The 20729-nt window shown below is 35.5% G+C and overlaps 1 protein-coding gene across 1 annotated transcript; it reads left to right on the top strand.

Annotated features, from left to right (window-relative positions):
* The first annotated feature begins 14657 nt into the window (after nt 1-14657).
* On the top strand, nt 14658-15627 carry LOC110289757 (olfactory receptor 4C11-like). The gene has a single exon (XM_021156127.2). The coding sequence runs from the start codon at nt 14716-14718 to the stop codon at nt 15625-15627; it is 912 nt and encodes a 303-aa protein (XP_021011786.1). The 5' UTR covers nt 14658-14715.
* Nucleotides 15628-20729: the final 5102 nt, after the last annotated feature.

The raw sequence follows: 20729 nt of genomic DNA, 5'->3' as shown, positions 1-20729 counted from the left end.
TGGAGGAGGCTGAGGAAGAGGGCAACCCTGGAGGAATACCAGCAGTCTCAGTTGACCTGAACCCTGAGGTCTCTCAAACACTGGACTACCAACCAGGCAGCATACACCACCTTATATGAGCCCCCCCCCAACACATATACAGCAGAGGACTTCTGGGTCTGGGTTCAGTCAGAAAAGATGCACCTAACCCTCAAAAAACTGGAGGCCCTAGGGAGTTTAGAGTTCTGGTGGGGTGGGGGTTGGGGGTTGAAGCGAACCTCATAGAGTCAGAGGGGCAGGGAGGAGATATGGGATGTGGAACGGTTGGAGGGTGGACCAGGAAGGGAATGGGGTCTGGAGCTTAATAAATAAATAAATAAATAAATAAATAAATAAATAAATAAATAATAAAAAGAATAAACATTTTTTTAATTTATTTTTTATTAGGTATTTTCCTCGTTTACATTTTCAATGCTATCCCAAAAGTCCTCCATACCCACCCCCCCAATCCCCTACCCACCCACTCCCCATTTTTGGCCCTGGGGTTACCCTGTACTGGGGCATATAAAGTTTGCAAGTCCAATGGGCCTCTGTTTGCAGTGATGGCCAACTAGGCCATCTTTTGATACATATACAGCTAGAGACAAGAGCTCCAGGGTACTGGTTAGTTCATACTGTTGTTCCACCTATGGGGTTGCAGTTCCCTTTAGCTCCTTGGGTACTTTCTCTAGCTCCTCCATTGGGGGCCGCGTGATCCATCCAATAGCTGACTGTGATCATCCACTTCTGTGTTTGCTAGGCCCCAGCATAATCTCACAAGAGACAGCTATATCTGGGTCCTTTCAGCAAAATCTTGCTAGTGTATGCAATGGTGTCAGCGTTTGGAAGCTGATTATGGGATGGATTCCTGCATATGGTAATCACTAGATGGTCCATCCTTTCGTCACAGCTCCAAATTTTGTCTCTGTAACACCTTCCATTGGTGTTTTGTTCCTATTTCTAAGAAGGGGCAAAGTGTTCACACTTTGGTCTTCGTTCTTCTTGAATTTCATGAGTTTAGCAAAATGTATCTTATATATTGGGTATCCTAAGTTTCTGGGCTAATATCTACTTATCAGTGAGTACATATTGTGCGAGTTCCTTTGTGATTGGGTTACCTCACTCAGGATGATGCCCTCCAGGTCCATCCATTTGCCTAGGAATTTCATAAATTCATTTTTTAAATAGCTGAGTAGTACTCCATTGTGTAAATGTACCACATTTTCTGTATCCATTCCTCTGTTGAGGGGCATCTGGGTTCTTTCCAGCTTCTGGCTATTATAATTAAGGCTGCTATGAACATAGTGGAGCATGTGTCCTTCTTACTGGTTGGGACATCTTCTGGATATATGCCCAGGAGAAGTATTGCGGGAGCCTCCAGTAGTAATATGTCCAATTTTCAGAGGAACCGCCAGACTGATTTCCAGAGTGGTTGTACAAGCTTGCAATCCCACCAACAATGGAGGAGTGTTCCTCTTTCTCCACATCCTCGCCAGCAACTGCTGTCACCTGAATTTTTGATCTTAGCCATTCTGACAGGAGTGAAGTGGAATCTCAGGGTTGTTTTGATTTGCATTTCCCTGATGATTAATGATGTTGAACATTTTTTCAGGTGCTTCTCAGCCATTCGGTATTCCTCAGGTGAGAATTCTTTGTTCAGCTCTCAGCCCCATTTTAAAATTCAGGTGACAACAGATGCTGGTAAGGATGTGGAAATCAGTCTGGCGGTTCCTCAGAAAACTGGACATTGTACTACAGGAGGATCCAGCAATACCTCTCCTGGGCATATACCCAGAAGATGTTTCAACTTCATGTTCATAGCAGCCTTATTTCTAATAGCCAGAAGCTGGAAAGAACCCAGATGTCCCTCAACAAATGAATGGATACAGAAAATGTAAAATTTACAAAATGGAGTACTACTCAGCTATTAAAAACAATAAATTTATGAAATTCTTAGGCAAATGGATGGATCTGGAGGTTATATTCCTGAGTGAGGTAACCCAATCACAAAAGAACTCACATGATATGCACTCACTGATAAGTGGTTATTAGCTTAGAAACTTAGAATGGCCAAGATACAATTTGCAAAATACATGAAACTCAAGAATAAGGAAGACCTATGTTTGGATCCATCGTTCTTCTTTGGAATGGGGAACAAAATACCCATGTAGAAAGTTACAGAGACAAAGTTTGGAGCTGAGACTGAAATAAGGACCATCCAGAGACTGGGGATCATCCCATAAACAGTCCCCAAACCCAGACACTATTGCATATGCCAACAAAATTTTGCTGACAGGACTCTAAAATAGCTGTCTCTTGTGAGTCTATGCCAGTACCTGGCAAATATAGAAGTGGATGCTCACAGTCAGCTATTGAATGGAACACAGGGTCCCCAATGGAGGAGTTAGAGAAAGTATCCAAAGAGCTGAAGGGGTCTGCAACCCTATTGGTGGAACAACAATATGAACTAACCAGGACCCCCAGAGCTCATGTCTCTAGCCATATATGTACCAGAGGATGGCCTAGTTGGCCATCATTTGGAAGAGAGGCCCTTGGTCTTGCAAAGATTATATGCCTCAGTACAGGGTAATGTCAGGGCCAGGAAGCAGGAGTGGGTGGGTTGGGGAGCATGGAGAGGGGGTATAGAGCACTTTTGGGATGGCATTTGAAATGTAAATGAAGAAAATATCTAATAAGAAAAATTAAGGCATCCAGGAAAAGTCTTCAAACCAATGGTGGCATGACTACAACCAAAAACTGAGTAAGTTAGCACCCTCATTCACTCTGCCTGATGACTGTCACCATTAGTAATGATAGTTATTCTTGTGTATAGAAACAACTACATTTTAAAGTTTGTTTTAATACATAGAAAACCTTAATATGTGTTTCCTATATTAAAACTGTCACTTATTGTTATTACATCAAATCTGTTCCCCTATTAAAACAGTCACTTATATTGACTAGTATTACAAATGTCAAGGCAAAAAATATGTGTGTCATGTTTTTAAATCAGGTTTCATAGACCTATAATGTGGGAGAAAGAAAAGTGATGTTTTTGGATATAAAGTGGAGTGAAACTTGGGAACAGTGATTCATGCTGAAATCCTAGTACTCAGGTGAACAAGGCAGGAGGTTTGCATCCTGGATAGCAGACTGACTCCATAGTGAAGGCCTGACACAAAATACAGAAACTAACAAAAAATAATGTAAATTATGATATGAGGAATAGAAGATAAGCAAAACAGTTAGAAAAACAGATACATAAGTCAAGGGGAAAGGAAGAAGGAAATCAAGGTATACAAAGATACGTAGTGTGACAGACAAAATTAAAAGAAAAAAAAGTGAAATTGGAGCAAGAGCACAACCAACCAACCAAAGTAACAAAACATCACCAGTAAGCCTCTCCCTCTAGACAGCAATTTTTATAGGTAGTTATCTAATAGAGACTAATTTATTATTTTTAAATGTTCAAAATGGTTCAAACTAAGATTATAAAAACTTGATCAAATTCATTGAAGGGCACAAGTATTAACTGAATGCCTTACTCAGAAAGTAAGCATTACCTGCAGAGAACAGAAGCTGTTACCGAGAGTGAAGGGCTGAAGTGCTTTTCTAGTGCTACATTGTTGTGCTTGCACTCAAAGAATTTAATTAAATAAAGGTTGTCATATTTTAATAAATATTTTTGACAATTTCATATCTTGTTCATAGTCAGTGCTCCCCTTAACTTCTCTAAGTAATGGTCCCATAAAGATCTTTCACTTGCTTGGGTAGAATCACACCAAGGTAGTTTATATTGTTTGTGACTATTGGAAAGAGTGTCATTTACCTAATTTCTTTCTCTGCCTATTTATGCTTTGAGTAGAGGAAGGCTGCTGAGTTGTTTGTGTTAATTTTATATCCAGCCACTTTTTCTGAAGTTGTTTATCAAATTAGGCATTCTCTGGTGGAATTTTTGAGGTCACTTAAGTATACTCTCATATTACCTAAAAATAGTGATATTTTGATTTCTTCCTTTCTAGTTAGTATACCTTGACCTCCTTTTGTTGCTGTCTAATTGCTCTAGCTAGAACTTCAAGTACTATATTGGATATATAGGGAGAGAATGGGCAACCTTGTCTAGTCTCTCATTTTATTGGGATTTCATCAAGTTTCTCTCCTTTTAGTTTGATATTGGCTACTGGTTTGCTGTGCATTGCTTTTATTATGTTTAGGTATTGGCATTGAATTCCTGATCTTTCCAAGACTTTTAACATGATGGGGTGTTCAGTTTTATCAAATGCTTTTTCAGCATTGGATGAAAGAATAATGTGTTTTTTTCCCTGAGTCTGTTTATGTAATAGATTACATTGATAGATTTACATATATTGAGCCATCCCTGCATCCATGGGATGAAGCCTACTTGATCATGGTGAATGGTGGCTTTCTTACTATTTGGACAGATATCAACAAAATACCATTATATAAAACAGTACAAATGCATTTGAAATAAGTGGATGGAAATTGAAAGATGATGTTGAAATATGTAGGTGGAATAATGAGGCCATAGGATTTTATAAAGCACATTTTAATCTTTTTAAAGATTTGTTGTATGTGTAATCATCCCTTTCCTTCCTTCAAACTCTCCAAAATGCTTCTCCCAGCTCTCCTTCAAATTCACTTTGTACATTGTTATTACATGAATATTTGTATCTGTATATACATATGCATTGCTAAATATAACCTGATGAATCCATATAATATTACCTGCATTTATGTTTTCATGGCACACTATACTACTGGGACAGCTGCTCAACTAAGTTCATAGCAGCTTTATTCATAATAGCCAGAACTGGAAACAACCTAGATGTTCCTCAAATGAAGAATGGATAAAGAAACTGTGGTATATCTACACAATGAAATACTACTTAGCTACTAATAACAAGGACATCATGAATTTGCAGGCAAACAGACAGGGCTAGAAAACATTATTCTGAGAAAGCTAACTGAAATCCAGAAAAACATGCATACTATGCACTCACTTATAAGTAGGATTGATCAAAAAGTACAAGATAACCATTCTACCTTTCACAGATCCCCCCCCCCAAAAAAAAACAACCTAAGTACTATGGGCAGCCCAAGGGAGGATACTTGAATCTCACTCAGAAGAGAAAATAAAATAGTCATTGGAAGAGGATGGATGGAGGGAACTGAATAGCAGTAGATATGAGCAGGGGAAAGTGCATGGGATTCACGTGTAGGAATAGGGGTTATGGGAGAGGGAACAAAAAATATCAATGGGGAATATTTCTGGGAATAGCTTGAGTCTTAGAACTGGAGAGGTTCTGGGGAGTGTATGGGATGACCCTAGCTGAGTTTCTTATCAATAGGGAATATGAAGACTAAAGTAGCTTGCTTCTGTAGCTAGGTGGGACTATCTGTGGAAGGAGCGGGGCCATCTCACCACACACAAAACCTTCAACCCAAAATTTGTCTTTCCTGTAAATGGAACAGAGATAAAGATGGAACTGAGATTACAGAAATGGCCAGCCAATGACAGGCCCAATTTGAAATTCTTCGCATGTAAAATTGCCAATCCCTGACACTAATAATGATACTCTGCTAGGATTACAAACAAGAGCCTAGCCTAACTGTCTCCTGAGAGGCTTCATCTAGCATCACATAGAAACAGAGGCAGAGATCCACAGTCAAACATCAGACAGTGCTCAGAGGGTCTTGTGGAAGAGTGGGAAATAGAACTGAGTGAGCTGTAGGGGTCAAAGATACTACAAGAACACATACAGAGTGAACTAACATTGACTTAGCAGCATTCAGAAAGATGAATCACAAACAGAAGCACATGCAAGGGCTTGAACTAGGTCTACTACACATTAGTAGCAGACAGGCAGCTTGATTTTCATGTAGTTACCCTAACATTTCAAGTGGGGAACCAATTTTCTTCTTCATTTATCTGCCACTGGACCCTCAGACCCTACTTGAACTGCCTAGTTGGGCCTCATTTGAAGAGGAGGTGCTTAGTATTGCTGATCACCAATGCAGGTATCCACTTCTCCTCAATGGGAGTAATCTGTGGAGGAACTTGTAAGGGTGAGAATAGGAGGACAGAAGGAATGAGGGAGGATGTAAATGGATTAATTAATTAATTAATTAATGTAAACAGGTCCAATACAACAGTCATCAGACAAATGCAATTTATAATTACACTGTCACCACCTGTGTGTCTTATGCTGAGCCAACTAGACTCAACAGATAGCTTCAAATCCATGACTACGTAGACAGCCTGTTTAGGATCAGTGGATAACAAAACGAAATTCATACTCCTGAGATTGAAACTTATGAGCCTTGATAAATGCACTGTCACTCAGGAAAAAAGTTACATAAGTAACAAAAAATGTCCTTTAAAAGGAAAGATAAAATATGTAACAGACCTAATCTGTTAAATGGGAAACTATGCAAGGCATTGATTTGAATATGAATCTTTATAAATCTGGAGTCTCTATCATTACTTTATTTCCTGCTTTGTTGCTATGCTTGATTGACCTCACATGGATGGGATATTAATACTCTAAATATTATTTATTTGGTCCAATGACATTGTAGTTTGTTTTGTATTATTGCATGCATTTGTATTATATTTTAGTGGTATATAAATTTTATAGTACAGCAAGCAGCATTATGCAATATTTGAAGCACCGAGGAAATAATATAAACAATTTAAAATAATACAGACATACACATTTATATATTTTTAACATCATTGTTTTCTTACATTGTTTCTTTTGTCAGTCACAACAATTTTAGATGACACAAAAAAGCCTTTTGTTCTTTCCCTCAACCTTTAGAGAAATTCACATAGCAGTAAGTATGTGAGTCTAAAATGCATTACAGATTCTGTTAGGCATATTGACTGTATTAATAGGTAATAATAGTGTCACACTTTAAGTAATGCCTGTAATGTAAATTCAGTTATAATTTGGAATAAGTATTATTCCCTTTATTAATCCATCAACAAGATACCTAGACACTCAGAGGTCGAGTTGAAGAGCAGTTGCTCAGTATGTCTGAGATTTCCCATTTGTTGCAAAAAACTTAAAAACATTTGGAAAAATATCTTTATAATACTCAATAAATAATAATATAATAAGACTCCATAATAAGGAATAAAAGCAAAAAATATATAAAATTGATGAGCTGAAGATAAAACACACTTTACCAAATTCTAGTCCTGTATATAAATAAATAAAAATTATAGCATTATAGTGGAAGAAAATTAATTTATTAAATTATAGCAACTATGAGTTATAAAGTATTTCATTTTATCATGTTATACTTTTGATAAAATTTGCAATAATAATTGCTTAACATATTAAAATATATCTCATAATCAGCATTGATATTAACATAACATATGCTTAATTATTCATAGTAAATTAGTATACTTTAATATCCATGTGTGTGATTTTTGTATGGGTCTTTAACAGTGTGGAGCTGGGAACAGCATTAAGGGCCTTCTACATACCTGTCAAGCATTCTACTTTAGTTGTATCTCTGACTATAACGGTAACACATTTTATAATTAGAAACTAATTAGGAAATATGCCTACAGCTCCAGATTCAAATGGTAGATCTAAAACTGTATTCCATCATATATATTCAAACTTTAAACTGAACTCAGAGTTTTTCTGTCATTGAAAAATCTTATTTATTGTATTCTTTCTACAGTCTAAATCTCAGTGTGATTTTGAATACAAAATTAGAGAGAGTATTTGGTAATTAGTGTGGCAAATGTCCCTTAAAATATCAAGCTAGGGCAGGAGGAAAAAATATGTCTTTGACAACATTTCCTGGGAATAATTGGCTGTGTACTTGCTATGATAGTGTACTATTCTGTTAAATTGCTCATTTAACAAATGCTTCATGGGTGAGTGGAAAGGGGCATGGTCTTGGTTCCTGTGGAGACTGGGTATTTGTGTACATTTCTATATACCTATAAATATTTGTAATTAGAATGGTGTTTAGTCCTCATACACTCCTGGGAATTTTTCAGGGATGAGTTTTGAAATATTTTTAAAATAAAGTGGATATTACTGGGATTATTGTTTAACACAGAGACAAGGAGGAGAGAGAGAGAGAGAGAGAGAGAGAGAGAGAGAGAGAGAGAGAGAGAGAAGAGAAGAAAAGAGACAAGAGAAGGGGGGAATCTTTTCAGCCAAGGTTTGAATCTCCATGGTAGAGTGTAAGACAGAGTGGATGAATCTAAAATACAATTTAGGCTGTAAAGACTCAGTTCTCCAGTTTCCATGTCGTAGATTCTCTAGTATGTGATTCATTGGAATAGTAAATCAGATCAGAAAGAAAAAACTATGAACAATGTACTGGAAACAATCTTTTTCTCCAAAAGAAATGGTAAGTTTTAAAATCTAAACTATCTTTTTCCCCATTCAGGATCCACTCATCTTCATTTCAATACTGTAAAACCAAATTTATTAGACACTTTTTCTACAGTAGTGAGAAGTTGGTAATAGTTTGTGTTTCTTTATCTTATATTAGTCTCCGAGAGACAGGAATGTGTCTTGAGGTAAGTGCAGACTGACTTGCAAAGTGTCGGCATAGTTTTGGGTCCTGTTGATAGACAGTTATTTTGCATTGAAGCTGATGAGACAGAGTTTGATGCTGATGAAAGCAGTTTTATGGTTTGGCATAAATATTTGCTCACATTCACTCTTTAGATATGATTTAAGGGTTAACACAGTGAATATTTCTTTACAGTCACCCTGTTGGTATGATGTTTAAAACAAAGGAAAGAAAAGAAAAGAAAAATATAAAAGAAAGAAAGAAAGAAAGAAAGAAAGAAAGAAAGAAAGAAAGAAAGAAAGAAAGAAAGAAAGAAAGAAAGAAAGAAAGAAAGAAAAGCAAAAAGCCTGGCTTAAATTTTAAAACACACTATCAATATAACTTTGTCCAGTTTCCTGAAACTTGCCCTGGATTATCTTCTGTTCTTTCTCTTCTGATTCTTACTGACACTGATATTATGTTTTTTGTGACCATGGTTCTTCTCATAATTATAATAGACATAATTGCTGTATATATAAGGGTTAGAACATGTGGAGCACAAAGGATTGGCTTCCGGTATTGGGTCTGGTCTGGAGGCTGTTTGGTAAATATAACAAGATTTTACAATGTGTATAGATTAGAACAACATAAACTTGCCTCACTGGGTGCAGTAAGACTGAGTCAATTAACAATGCTCAAACAAAGATTAGAGGATATGAGCTTGGGATCACATGACTCAATGAATACACAAAAGGCTTACAATGGATATGTATTTGTAACACAGTATTTACACTGGGCTCTCAGTCCACAGAAGAAATTGGGGTGCAGGGATACAGGTTTTAAAATGTGGAACTGTTAGAGAAAGAGTCTAAGAAAGTGTGCTTACATGGAATTCATGAAGTGTACATGATGAGATGTGGCTGAACCAGTGATGCTCAAAGCCAAAGTGAGGATCTCAACCACTGTGTTTGGAACAGTAATAATCTTACAGCATGTGAGTCCTTTAAGTTCACATGCCCACTTGCCCAAAGAGCATGTATGAAAGAGAATGGTAAACTGATTATCTGAATGGTGATCCTTATATTTTAAATATACATGGAAGAGACTTATTTCTAAAGGTCATTGGTGGTTTTATAAAAGAATAATTAGTATTGTCAAATTTATTTTCTGTATGAATTAAAAATTTTACCATACATATATAGATAAATAAAAATAAATAAATAAATAAAGTATGAATGCGAGTGTATATATAGAAAGAAAAAGGGAGAAGGATACGTATAAATATGACATAAATAAAGATAAGACACAGACACAGACAGAATTATAGGTATAGATAGATCCGTAGATGTGTATATTTTATGTGCATATATCCCAATATTATTTATTCCTTTTCTTTTACTACATTTCTTGAGACCCTAACAAATAATAATTTAAAATATTGTGCCAAAAACTGTAAGTCTAAACAAGGCAAATATCCATTATAAAGCAGAGGGAAGACACTCCATTTTCCTCTTCCTCTAGAATGTAGTTGAGGATGAGTGCTTCCAGTCTGCAAATTGTGACTTTCAGCATCAATCATACTAACAGACTTTGTAACTTTTGTGTGTGTGTGTATTTGTTCAGTCTTGTCATCCTTCTATCATTTTTGTTTGAACATTGTTTTTTAATCCAGTTTCAACATATCAAACTTAGAAGGCAAGTTTATATTGTTCTAGTCTACACACAGGACAAAAAAAAACAAAAAACAAAAAAACAAAAAACATATGCTTGCTGATCAAACTGCAACCAGAAATGAGCCAGAGCCAGAAGCTAAGCCTCTATGATCCAAGTCTTCTAAAGTCGGTAACTTTGCGGGGCAAATGTGAACTCACTTTTCCTATTAAGAACAGGACAACAGATGTCTGCAGCAGGAGTAAATGATCTCAGCTCTTCATTACAGCTAAGTCCTTTAGGCCCTCTCACACAAAATTTATAATATTCCACTGAATAAGTAGAGAGCTTTTTTATTATTTAAGGACATGAGTGAATATCTGCTCCAATTTTTAATTCATTTATTTCTTTCTGTGTGTCTTTTTCTCTTTTCTTTGTCTCTCTTATCTGTCGCTGTCTCTACCTCTGCCTCTATTTTTGTCTATTTGTCTCTCTGTCTCTCTGTCTGTCTCTGTCTCTCTGTCTGTGTCTGTGTCTATGTCTCTCTCTCTTTCTCTCTCTCTCTCTCTCTCTCTCTCTCTCTCTCTCTCTCTCTCTCTCTCTCTCTCTCTCTCTCTCTCTCGTGTGTGTGGGGGTGTGGGGGGTGTGTATTGGGAAAATCTGTGAACGTCACAGGGATTAACAGGAAATCAAATGTTAGCTATCTTTGTAATTTCTGGGATCAACTCAGCCTCTCAGATTTGATGGCAGCACCTTTTCCTAGGGAAGATTTTACCAGATTTAGGTGAATCAATCTTAATAATGGGTGCTCATATGTTTTGGGTCCTCCAATTTTATAACGTAATAATGAAAAGAGACCCAAAATTCTTCAACTTGCTTTCATCAATTTCTTCTAAGAAACTAGTTGCATCTCTAAACCTTTCTACATTTTTGTGTCTGCTACCTAGAGGGAGTTTATATTGATTTGTTTGCTTGGAATTGATTTTCCTTCTCATCCCCATTACATGTGATTTCATCTCTTTTGTCACAAGTGATAATTTTTCTCTAATTTTCCTATCATTCACATCTATACTATTAAGCTAATCATGTTTCAAGTTTACCTTTATTATAAAGATTCTGTTTTCAAGGTACCATGTATTTTTTAATATTTGTTTTTCTATACTTAATGAAAACCTTAAAAGTTATTTCTCTTTCCTGGCCACAGCAGAAAAGGTATCAAAGTCACTAATGATGATTTTATTTCAGCCAAGTGAAGAAAATTTGGATTTAAAACAGTGTAAAAATTGAGCAAATAAACTACTTGAAATACGAGTTTTATGAAAGGGGAGAATGTGATTGAAAATCACCCCGGCAGGACTTTCAGTAAAATCTTGCTGGCATATGCAATAGTGTCTGCATTTGGTGGCTGATTATGGGATGGACCCCAGGGTGGGGCAGTCTGTGGATGGTCCATCCTTTGTCTCAGCTCCAAACTTTTTCTCTGTAACTCCTTTCGTGGTGTTTTGTTCCCAATTCTAAGAAGGGGCAAACACAGAAGTGGATGATCACAGTCAGTTATTGGATGGAACACAGGGTTCCCAATGGAGGAGGTAGAGAAAGTACCCAAGGAGCTGAAGAGGTCTGCAACACTATAGGTGGAACAACAATATGAACTAACCAGTACTCTGAGAGCTCGTGTCTCTAGCTGCATATGTAGCAGAAAATGGCCTAGTCAGCCATCATTGGGAAGAGAGGCCCCTTGGTCTTGCAAACTTTATATGCCTCAGTACAGGGGAATGTCAGGTCCAGGAAGCAGGAGTGTGTGGGTTGGGGAACAGGGTGAGGGAGGTTATAGGGGACTCTGGAGATAGCATTTGAAATGTAAATGAAGAAAATATCTAATAAATAAAGGAAAAACATTAAAAATGAGCGTTATATTTTTAAATTAGATTGTAAAGGACAAAATTAAAGTAGAGAAATTGGCAAATTAGACTACATGACATCTAAAGATGTTCAAACAAATACAGATAAAAGCAAACCTCATTCTTAGCTAATAAATCTGTTTATTTTGTTATATTGAAATTTATTCAAGCAAATATCAAGATTGAAAAATGCCTTTAGAAGACTAGAAGTGTTACATTTTTATGAAAATATTAAAATATAAGTAGTTTCTACAAAAGTCATGTGAGTTTAATGAAATATATTTTATTTACATCAGCTAGCTCATACAAAATAACATTATAGGATAAATTTGTCATAAACCATGGCTTCTCTGAAAAGTCATGATTCCTACAATTATGGTCATACATTTCTGTAACATAAAGAATCACAGACTCACAGATACAAATACACACAAATCACTCTGGAAGTTTATACCATAATATCAAGATGTTTCTTTCTGCATAGCAGAAGTATGTATTCAAAGTCAGTTTTATTTTAATTCTCCTCTGTTATTCATTATGCTTTGTTGATTTCTTACCAGTCACGAATTACTTAAAAATATATTAATAGTAAACCACATTATAAAGTATTGAAAACAGCTATTTTTTTAATAAAATTGATTTCTTTAGCATTAGGAAAATTTATTTATTCTTCAGAAATTGTTATGTTATGTTTTATAAAATTTTAATTTATAAATCAAATATAACAATATTACAATATTAAAAGAAGTATGTATTTCAAACAATATATTAACATACTACTAAACTTAAATTGATTCTTATGATTGTAAAGCATAAAAATATAGCTATAGAAATGGATTATCTGTTAATCAGTTCTTGCCATTACTAAAAACCTCAGATCGATCCCTTGGACCCACAGGGTAAAAAAAGTGGGATTCATAACTGTACCTATATGCATACCCACACACCACACATACAATCCCCCCACACACACACACACAAACAAATGCATGCACACATGCACTCACAGAATGAGAGAGAGAAAAAACACATAAATGAGTTTCAATTTTCTAATGGAATACACCTAAATGTAAAAATATTCATTTTTAATATTATATTATAATGTACTTTTCATTGATATGACAACCTTAATACATGGTCCAAATCTTAATTTTTTTCATGGCAACAGTAAAATGGTATACAGAATATGAACGGTACTATTAAAATATGATCAAATAATATTTTTAGAGAATATTTATCCAAGAGCTAAAGGAGATAGGAACAATAGACAAAAAGATAAGTGAATTCAGTTGAGATCATTGTAAGAATAGAATCACTAATCTTAGTGGATCATTGCATTAAATAGTAATTTTATTATTATTGAACACAGTGTTAAAATGAACACTGGGTCTACATGTGCATGTGTATGTACTTATAGATAAAGTACTTATTTTTTTCAAAGTCCACAGAATGGATAAAGAAAGTGTTTGGGCTTACACCCTCCTAACATATCCAACAGACACATGGTTACATTGTTTTTTCTTAAGTTTCCTAATCACTAAATCACCTTTTAATTTCTAATTTTTCTTTTTTTTAATTTTATAGGATATTTTCTTTATTTACATTTCAAATGTTATCCCCTTTCCAGGTCATCCCTCCAGAAAACCCCTATTGAATCCTCCCTCCCCCTGCCTCTATGATGGTGTGCCCCCCACACACACACCCACTCCTACTTCACTACCTTGGCATTCTTCTACACTGGGACATCGAACCCTCACTGGACCAAGGGCTGCTCCTCCCACTTATGTCCAACAAGGCCATCCTCTGTACATATGCTGCCAGAGGCATGGGTCCCTCCATGTGGACTCTTCAGTTGGTGGTACAGTCCTAGGAAGTTCCAGGGGTCTGGCAAGTTAACATTATTGCTCATTCCATAGGGTTGCAAACCCCCTGAGCTCCTTCCATCTCTTCTCCAACTCCTCCATTGGGGACTCCGCACTAAGTCCAAAGGTTGGCTGCCTCTGTATTTAGTCTGGCTTTGGTAGAACCTCTCAGGAGACAGCCATGTTAGGCTCTGTTAGCAAGCACTTCCCAGCATCCTCAATAGCGTGCAAGTTTGGTGACTGTATAGGAAATTGTCTACATGCACTTCTCAAATTCATTGTGGTGGTCATATTTCTTGGTCCTTGTATATTCATATGTTTATGTCCAACAACGATTTTTCCAATAGACAAGATGATGTCTGTGTTTTATACAATTGGGATCCCCAGGTGGGGCAGTAATCGCCTTTTCAAAGAAAGAACAAACTTCACTTTGGAATATCAACAGAAATCAAAGTACCTCACACCATTAATATTTTTCATCCTTCAAAGTCTAAAGATTTGATCCAATGCAGTAAGCTTCTGAATCAATGGAAAAATCTCATTGAGACATAGGTATCTATGTTGACATTTTAAAAGATTCTTCAATGGTTTCAGGACAAAGGCAAATGAGAAAACAGCATGGGGAGAATCAAGGAATTTCAACATCTGGACATTGATCTCAATATGTTATTTCTTTCTTTGTAGGTTAAACTTTTGTAAGCTACCTCCTACCTACTGCAGACATTGACATCATGTATAACCATACCATGACTGAATTCATTCTGTTTGGGTTGACTCAGGATCCAGAACAACAGAAGGCAATATTTGGAGTCTTCTTGATTCTTTACCTTATGACTTTAATGGGGAACTTTCTCATCATGGTGACCATTAAGATGAGTCAGACACTTGGGAGTCCCATGTACTTTTTCCTCTTCTATTTGTCCTTCGCTGATGCTTGCTTCTCTACAACTACAGCACCTAGATTGATTGTGGATGCCCTATTGCAGGAAAAAATCATTACCTATAGTGAATGTATGACTCAGGTCTTTGCATTTCACTTCTTTGGGTGCATGGAGATCTTCGTGCTTATCCTCATGGCCTTTGACCGCTATGTAGCAATCTGTAAGCCTCTAAGATATACAACTATAATGAGCCAACGTATCTGTAGTGTATTAGTGATTCTTGCCTGGATAGGGTCGTGTATTCACTCTTCAGCACAGATTTTCTTAGCAATAAGATTACCATTCTGTGGCCCAAATGTGATTGATCACTATTTCTGTGATTTGCAGCCCTTGTTGAAACTTGCCTGTATGGATACTTATGTGATAAATTTGCTAGTTGTGTCTAATAGTGGTGCTATATGTATGGTAAGTTTCATAGTACTGCTTATCTCCTATATTTTCATCTTATACTCTCTGAGAAACTACAGTGCAGAAGGAAGACGAAAGGCCTTGTCTACATGCACTTCTCATTTCATTGTGGTGGTCATATTTTTTGGTCCTTGTATATTCATATACATACGTCCACCAACCACTTTTCCAATAGACAAGATGGTGTCTGTGTTTTATACAATTGGGACCCCTCTTCTCAACCCTCTTATCTATACTCTGAGGAATGCAGAAGTAAAACATGCCATGAAAAAGTTATGGGGTGGTAAAATATGACTTTAGTTGATAAAGAATATATGAAGATTCTAATTATAGCTACTAAGGGGTTAATTGTGGATTGAAAAAATCCATATAATTCAATCATGGATTGAACAAAAAATAAAGTATTTCTGAGAATATATAAGCAAATATCTGTCTTGTATATGTGTGTAGAAATAATAATCTAGGACATGTGAGGTAGCTTAATGATTAAATGTGCTTTCCACCAAGCTTGATGAGAAAATAATTCTCATATGTTGTCCTCTGACCTTACATGTGTCCTGTACATATACACATATATAGTTACAAAAGTAAATGCATGCAAGAAACTTAATAAATAATATTATACACACACTGACTCACACACATACATACATATGTGGTAGGTAAATAACTAATTAATAAATAATAGCATTTATGTGAAAGTGTGTAGGCACATTACTTTCAAAGACTTTATCCTAGTCTATTTTGAATATATTCACACAAATAATCTATTAAAAAGTCCCTACAAAGCATAATTGTTATCTTGACAAACTAAGGATTAGAAGGCTTGATTTTAGAAATCAATTCTTCTTGTCTCCATGGGAATTTCAGTAATAGAAAACTGATATACTACAACAAAACTTCAAATACGTACAAACCCTAGACATCACTGAAAAGTTAGTGAACCCCCAGTGAGTGGTAGCAAAAGGAGGAGTCTTTTGCTTGGATATAAATTGGAGTTCTTTCACATTGTCTTTGCAAAAGTAGGGGCAGAGGAGGTGAAATTTAGGCTGTTTGAATTTTCATAACAAGAAAGATCATTGTATAGTGGGATGTGATAGATGAACAGGATAGACGACGTGGAGAGACATACAGGAATCTTGATTCTTTCTAGGTGGAGAGAAAGAACATCATCACTCTTATTGTTTCAACTATATACATATTTGGAGAAATAAATGGAAACTCTGGATATGAATAGTTTAGCCTAGAATAGGTTAACTTATTAACACCCTATGAGTACCAGAAATGATACAAGGGAAGAGGATTTGTTTGCTAGCTATAAATACTACATAAAATTCAGAAATATATATATATTTAAGAATATCAGATCTAGAGTTTATCCCCTTTAGGCTTTTAGTTATATTTGTATTTAAAATGATGTATTTTCATTTTAATATGATGCAATCAATATAACTATAATTCCCGTTCATTCTTGCTTCTTCATATCACAATAAAACATAGCTATCCTATTTCACTATGACAGGTTACAAATTACATTAAAATACCCAAGTACCACTTCAAGTGATAATAGCCTGCTGTTGTATAATTCAGTGCGAGGTGGCTTAGTTGCTATTTAGAAGGCCTTGGTTGCCATCCAGAGAACAAATGAGGAAAAGCTGATGAAAAGGACAGTGTACTGTGTAGATATGAGTATTTTCCATTTAGCACTGTTATATGACCATGCATTTTCTAAGAATTTCCTTATGAAGATGTTATAGCAGAGTAAGCATTGATATCCCCAATGGATATTTCTCACACTTTCTTGTCTCCTATTCACAATTCACAGATGTCAATTTTTGTCTATACCCTTTGCATATGAATAGCCATTGTTTTCATTATATTTATATCTTTGAATTTTGTTTTCAGTACTCATGAAGATTTTAAAACAAAATCCCTTCTTTTTTGTCATTAACTTTTTATTGGATATTGTATTTGTTTACATTTCAAATGTTATCCCCTTTCCTGGTTTTCCCTCCAGAACACCCCATCCCATTTCCCCATCCCTGCTTCTATGAGAGTGCTCCACTACCCACCCACTCACTCCCACATCACCACCCGATCATTCCCCTACATTGGGGCTTCAAGCCTTCACAGGATCAAAAGTCTCTCCTCCCATTGATGCCAGATAAGGCCATCCTTGGTTACATTTGTGGCTGGAGCAATAGATAGCTCCATGTGTACTCTTTTGTTGATAGTTTAGCACCTGGGAGCTCTGGGGAGTCTGGTTGGTTGATATTGCTGTTCTTCCTGTGGGGTTGCAAACCCCTTTAGTTCATTCAGTCCTTTCTCTAACTCCTCCATTTCTTAAGTGAATAGGTCAGAATCTGATAAACATTTATTTCTCATCTTTTGATGTTCCTTCGAGCTTCATATAGTAACAAATATCCTTTCACCAACCTTTAGATGCAAACTCACATAGTGTAACTATATAAGGGCTTGAACTAGGTCTCCTACACATTATTAGCAGATGAACAGCTTGGTTTTCATGTAGTTACCCTAACAATTAAAGTGGGTAACCAATTTTCTTTCTCTGTTAACTGCCATTGGATCCCCATCCCCTACCTGGACTGCCTAGTTGGGCCTCATTTGAAGAGGAGGTGCTTAATATTGCTGATCACCAATGCAGGTATCCACTTCTGCTCACTGGGGGTAATCTGTGGAGGAAATTGTAAGGGTGAGAATAGGAGGACAGAAGGAAAGAGAAAGGATGTAAATGGATTAATTAATTAATGTAAACAGGTCCAATACAACAGTCATCAGACAAATGCAATTTATAATTACACTGTCACCACTTGTGTATCTTATGCTGGGCCAACTAGGCTCCAACAGATAGCTTCAAATCCATGGCTATGTAGGCAGCCTAAGATCAGTGGATAGCAAAACAAAATCAATACTCCTGAGATTTAAACTTACACGCCTTGATAAATGCACTGTCACTCAGGAAAAAAAGTTACACAAGTAACAAAAAGTGTCTTTTAAAAGGACAGATAAAATATGTAACAGACCTAATCTGTTAAATGGGAAACTATGCAAGGCATTGATTTGAATATGAGTCTTTATAAATCTGGAGTCTCTATCATTATTTTATTTCCTGCTTTGTTGCTATGCTTGATTGACCTCACATGGATGGGATATTAATACTCTAAATATTGTTTATTTGGTCCAATGACATTGTAGTTTGTTTTGTATTATTGCATGCATTGGTATTACATTTTAGTGGTATATAAATTTTATAGTACAGCAAGCAGCATTATGCAATATTTGAAACACTGAGGAAATAATTAAACAATTAAAAATAATACAGACATATACATTTATAATATTTTTAACATCATTGTTTTCTTATATTGTTTCTTTTGTCAGTCACAACAATTTTAGATGACACAAAAAAGCTTTTTGTTCTTTTCCTCAACCTTTTGAGAAATTCACATAGCATTACGTATGTGAGTCTAAAATGCATTACAGATTCTGTTAGGCATATTGACTATATTAATAGGTAATAATAGTGTCACACTTTAAGTAATGTCTGTGTAATGTAAATTCAGTTATAATTTGGAATAAGTATTATTCCCTTTATTAATCCATCATCAAGATACCTAGATACTCAGAGGATGAGTTGAAGAGCAATTGCTCAGTATGTCTGATATTTCCCATTTGTTACAAAAAACTTAAAAACATTTGGAAAAATATCTTTATAATAATATAGTAAGACTCCATAATAAGGGATAAAAGCAAGAAATATATAAAATTGATAAGCTGAAGATAAAACACACTTTACCAAATTCTAGTCCTGTATATAAATAAAAATTTAAATTATAGCATTACAGTGGAAGGACATTAATTCATTAAATTATAGCTACTATGAATTATAAAGTATTTCATTTTATCATAAGTTATACTTGAAATAACTACAGTAAAATAAAAAATAGTATTCCTTTAAATTTTCTTTTTTGTTTTCAGTTTACTTTTTTGTTACTCAAAGTCTTTTAAAATTGCAATAATAATCGCTTAACATATAAAAAAACCTCATAAACAGCATTGATATTAACATAACATATGCCTAATTATTCATATTAAATATGTTTACTTTACTCAAGTAAATTAGTATACTTTAATATCCATGTGTGTGATTTGTGTATGGATGTGTAACAGTGTAGAACTGAGAACTGTATTAAGGGCCTTCCACATACCTGTCAAGTATTCTACTTCAGTTGTATCTCTGACTATAATGGTAACACATTTTACAATTAGAACCTAACTAGGAAATATGTCTACAGCTCCAGATTCAAATGGTAGATCTAAAACTGTATTCCATCATATATATTCAAACTTTAAACTGAACTCAGAGTTTGTGTGCATTGATAAATCTTATTTATTGTATTCTTTCTATAGTCTAAATCTCAGTGTGATTTTGAATACAAAATTAGAGAGAGTATTTGGTAACCAGTGTGGCAAATGTCCCTTAAAATAACAAGTTAGGGCAGGAGGAAAAAGATATGCCTGTGACAATATTTCCTGGGAATAATTGGCTGTGTACTTGCTATGATAGTGTACTATTCTGTTAAATTGCTTATGTAACAAGTGCTTCATGGATGAGTAGAAAGGGGCATGGTCTTGGTTCCTCTGGAGACCAGGTATTTGTGCACATTTCTATATACCTATAAATATTTGTAATTAGAAAGGTGTTTAGTTCTCATACACTCCTAGGGAATTTTTCAGGGATGAGTGTTGAAATATTTTTTAAATAAAGTGGATATTACTGGGGTTATTGTTTAATATTGAGAGAGGTTGGAGAAAGAAAGAGAGAAAAGAGAGAGAGAAAGATAAGAGAGAGAGAGAGAGAGAGAGAGAGAAGAGAAGAGAGAGAATAGAGAAGAGAAGACAGAAGAGAGAAGAGAAGAGAGAGAAGAGAGAGAGAGGGAAAGAGAGGGAGAGAGAGAAGACTCTTTTCAGCCAAGATTTGATCTCCATGATAGAGTCTAAGCCAGAGTGGATGAATCTAAAATAAAACTTAAGCTGTAAAGGCTCAGTTCTCCATTTTCCATGTTGTAGATTCTCTAGTATGTGATTCATCAATATAGTAAATAAGATCAGAAAGAAAAAATCTATGAGCAATGTCCTGGAAACAATCTTTTTCTCCAAAAGAAATGGTAAGTTTTAAAATCTAAACTATCTTTTTTTCCCCATGCCGTTCCATTAATCTTTATTTTAAATTCTGTAAAACCTAATTTATTATACACTTTTTCTACAGTGGTGAGAAGTTGGTAATAGTTTATGGTTCTTTATCTTGTACTAGTCTCTGAGAGACTGGAATATGTCCTAGGGTAAGTGCAGACTAACTATCAATGTGTGGGAAT

The sequence above is a fragment of the Mus caroli genome, unplaced genomic scaffold, assembly GCF_978045245.1.
Source record: "Mus caroli unplaced genomic scaffold, Mus_caroli_1 scaffold_2, whole genome shotgun sequence".
Classification (NCBI taxonomy): domain Eukaryota; kingdom Metazoa; phylum Chordata; class Mammalia; order Rodentia; family Muridae; genus Mus; species Mus caroli.
Note: the sequence above shows the minus strand (reverse complement) of the source record. Positions and strands in the feature narration are given on the sequence as shown.

What these genes read in the sequence shown, in the direction of transcription:
- LOC110289757 (XM_021156127.2), top strand. Translation starts at nt 14,716, where the DNA reads ATGTATAACCATACCATGACTGAATTCATTCTGTTTGGGTTGACTCAG.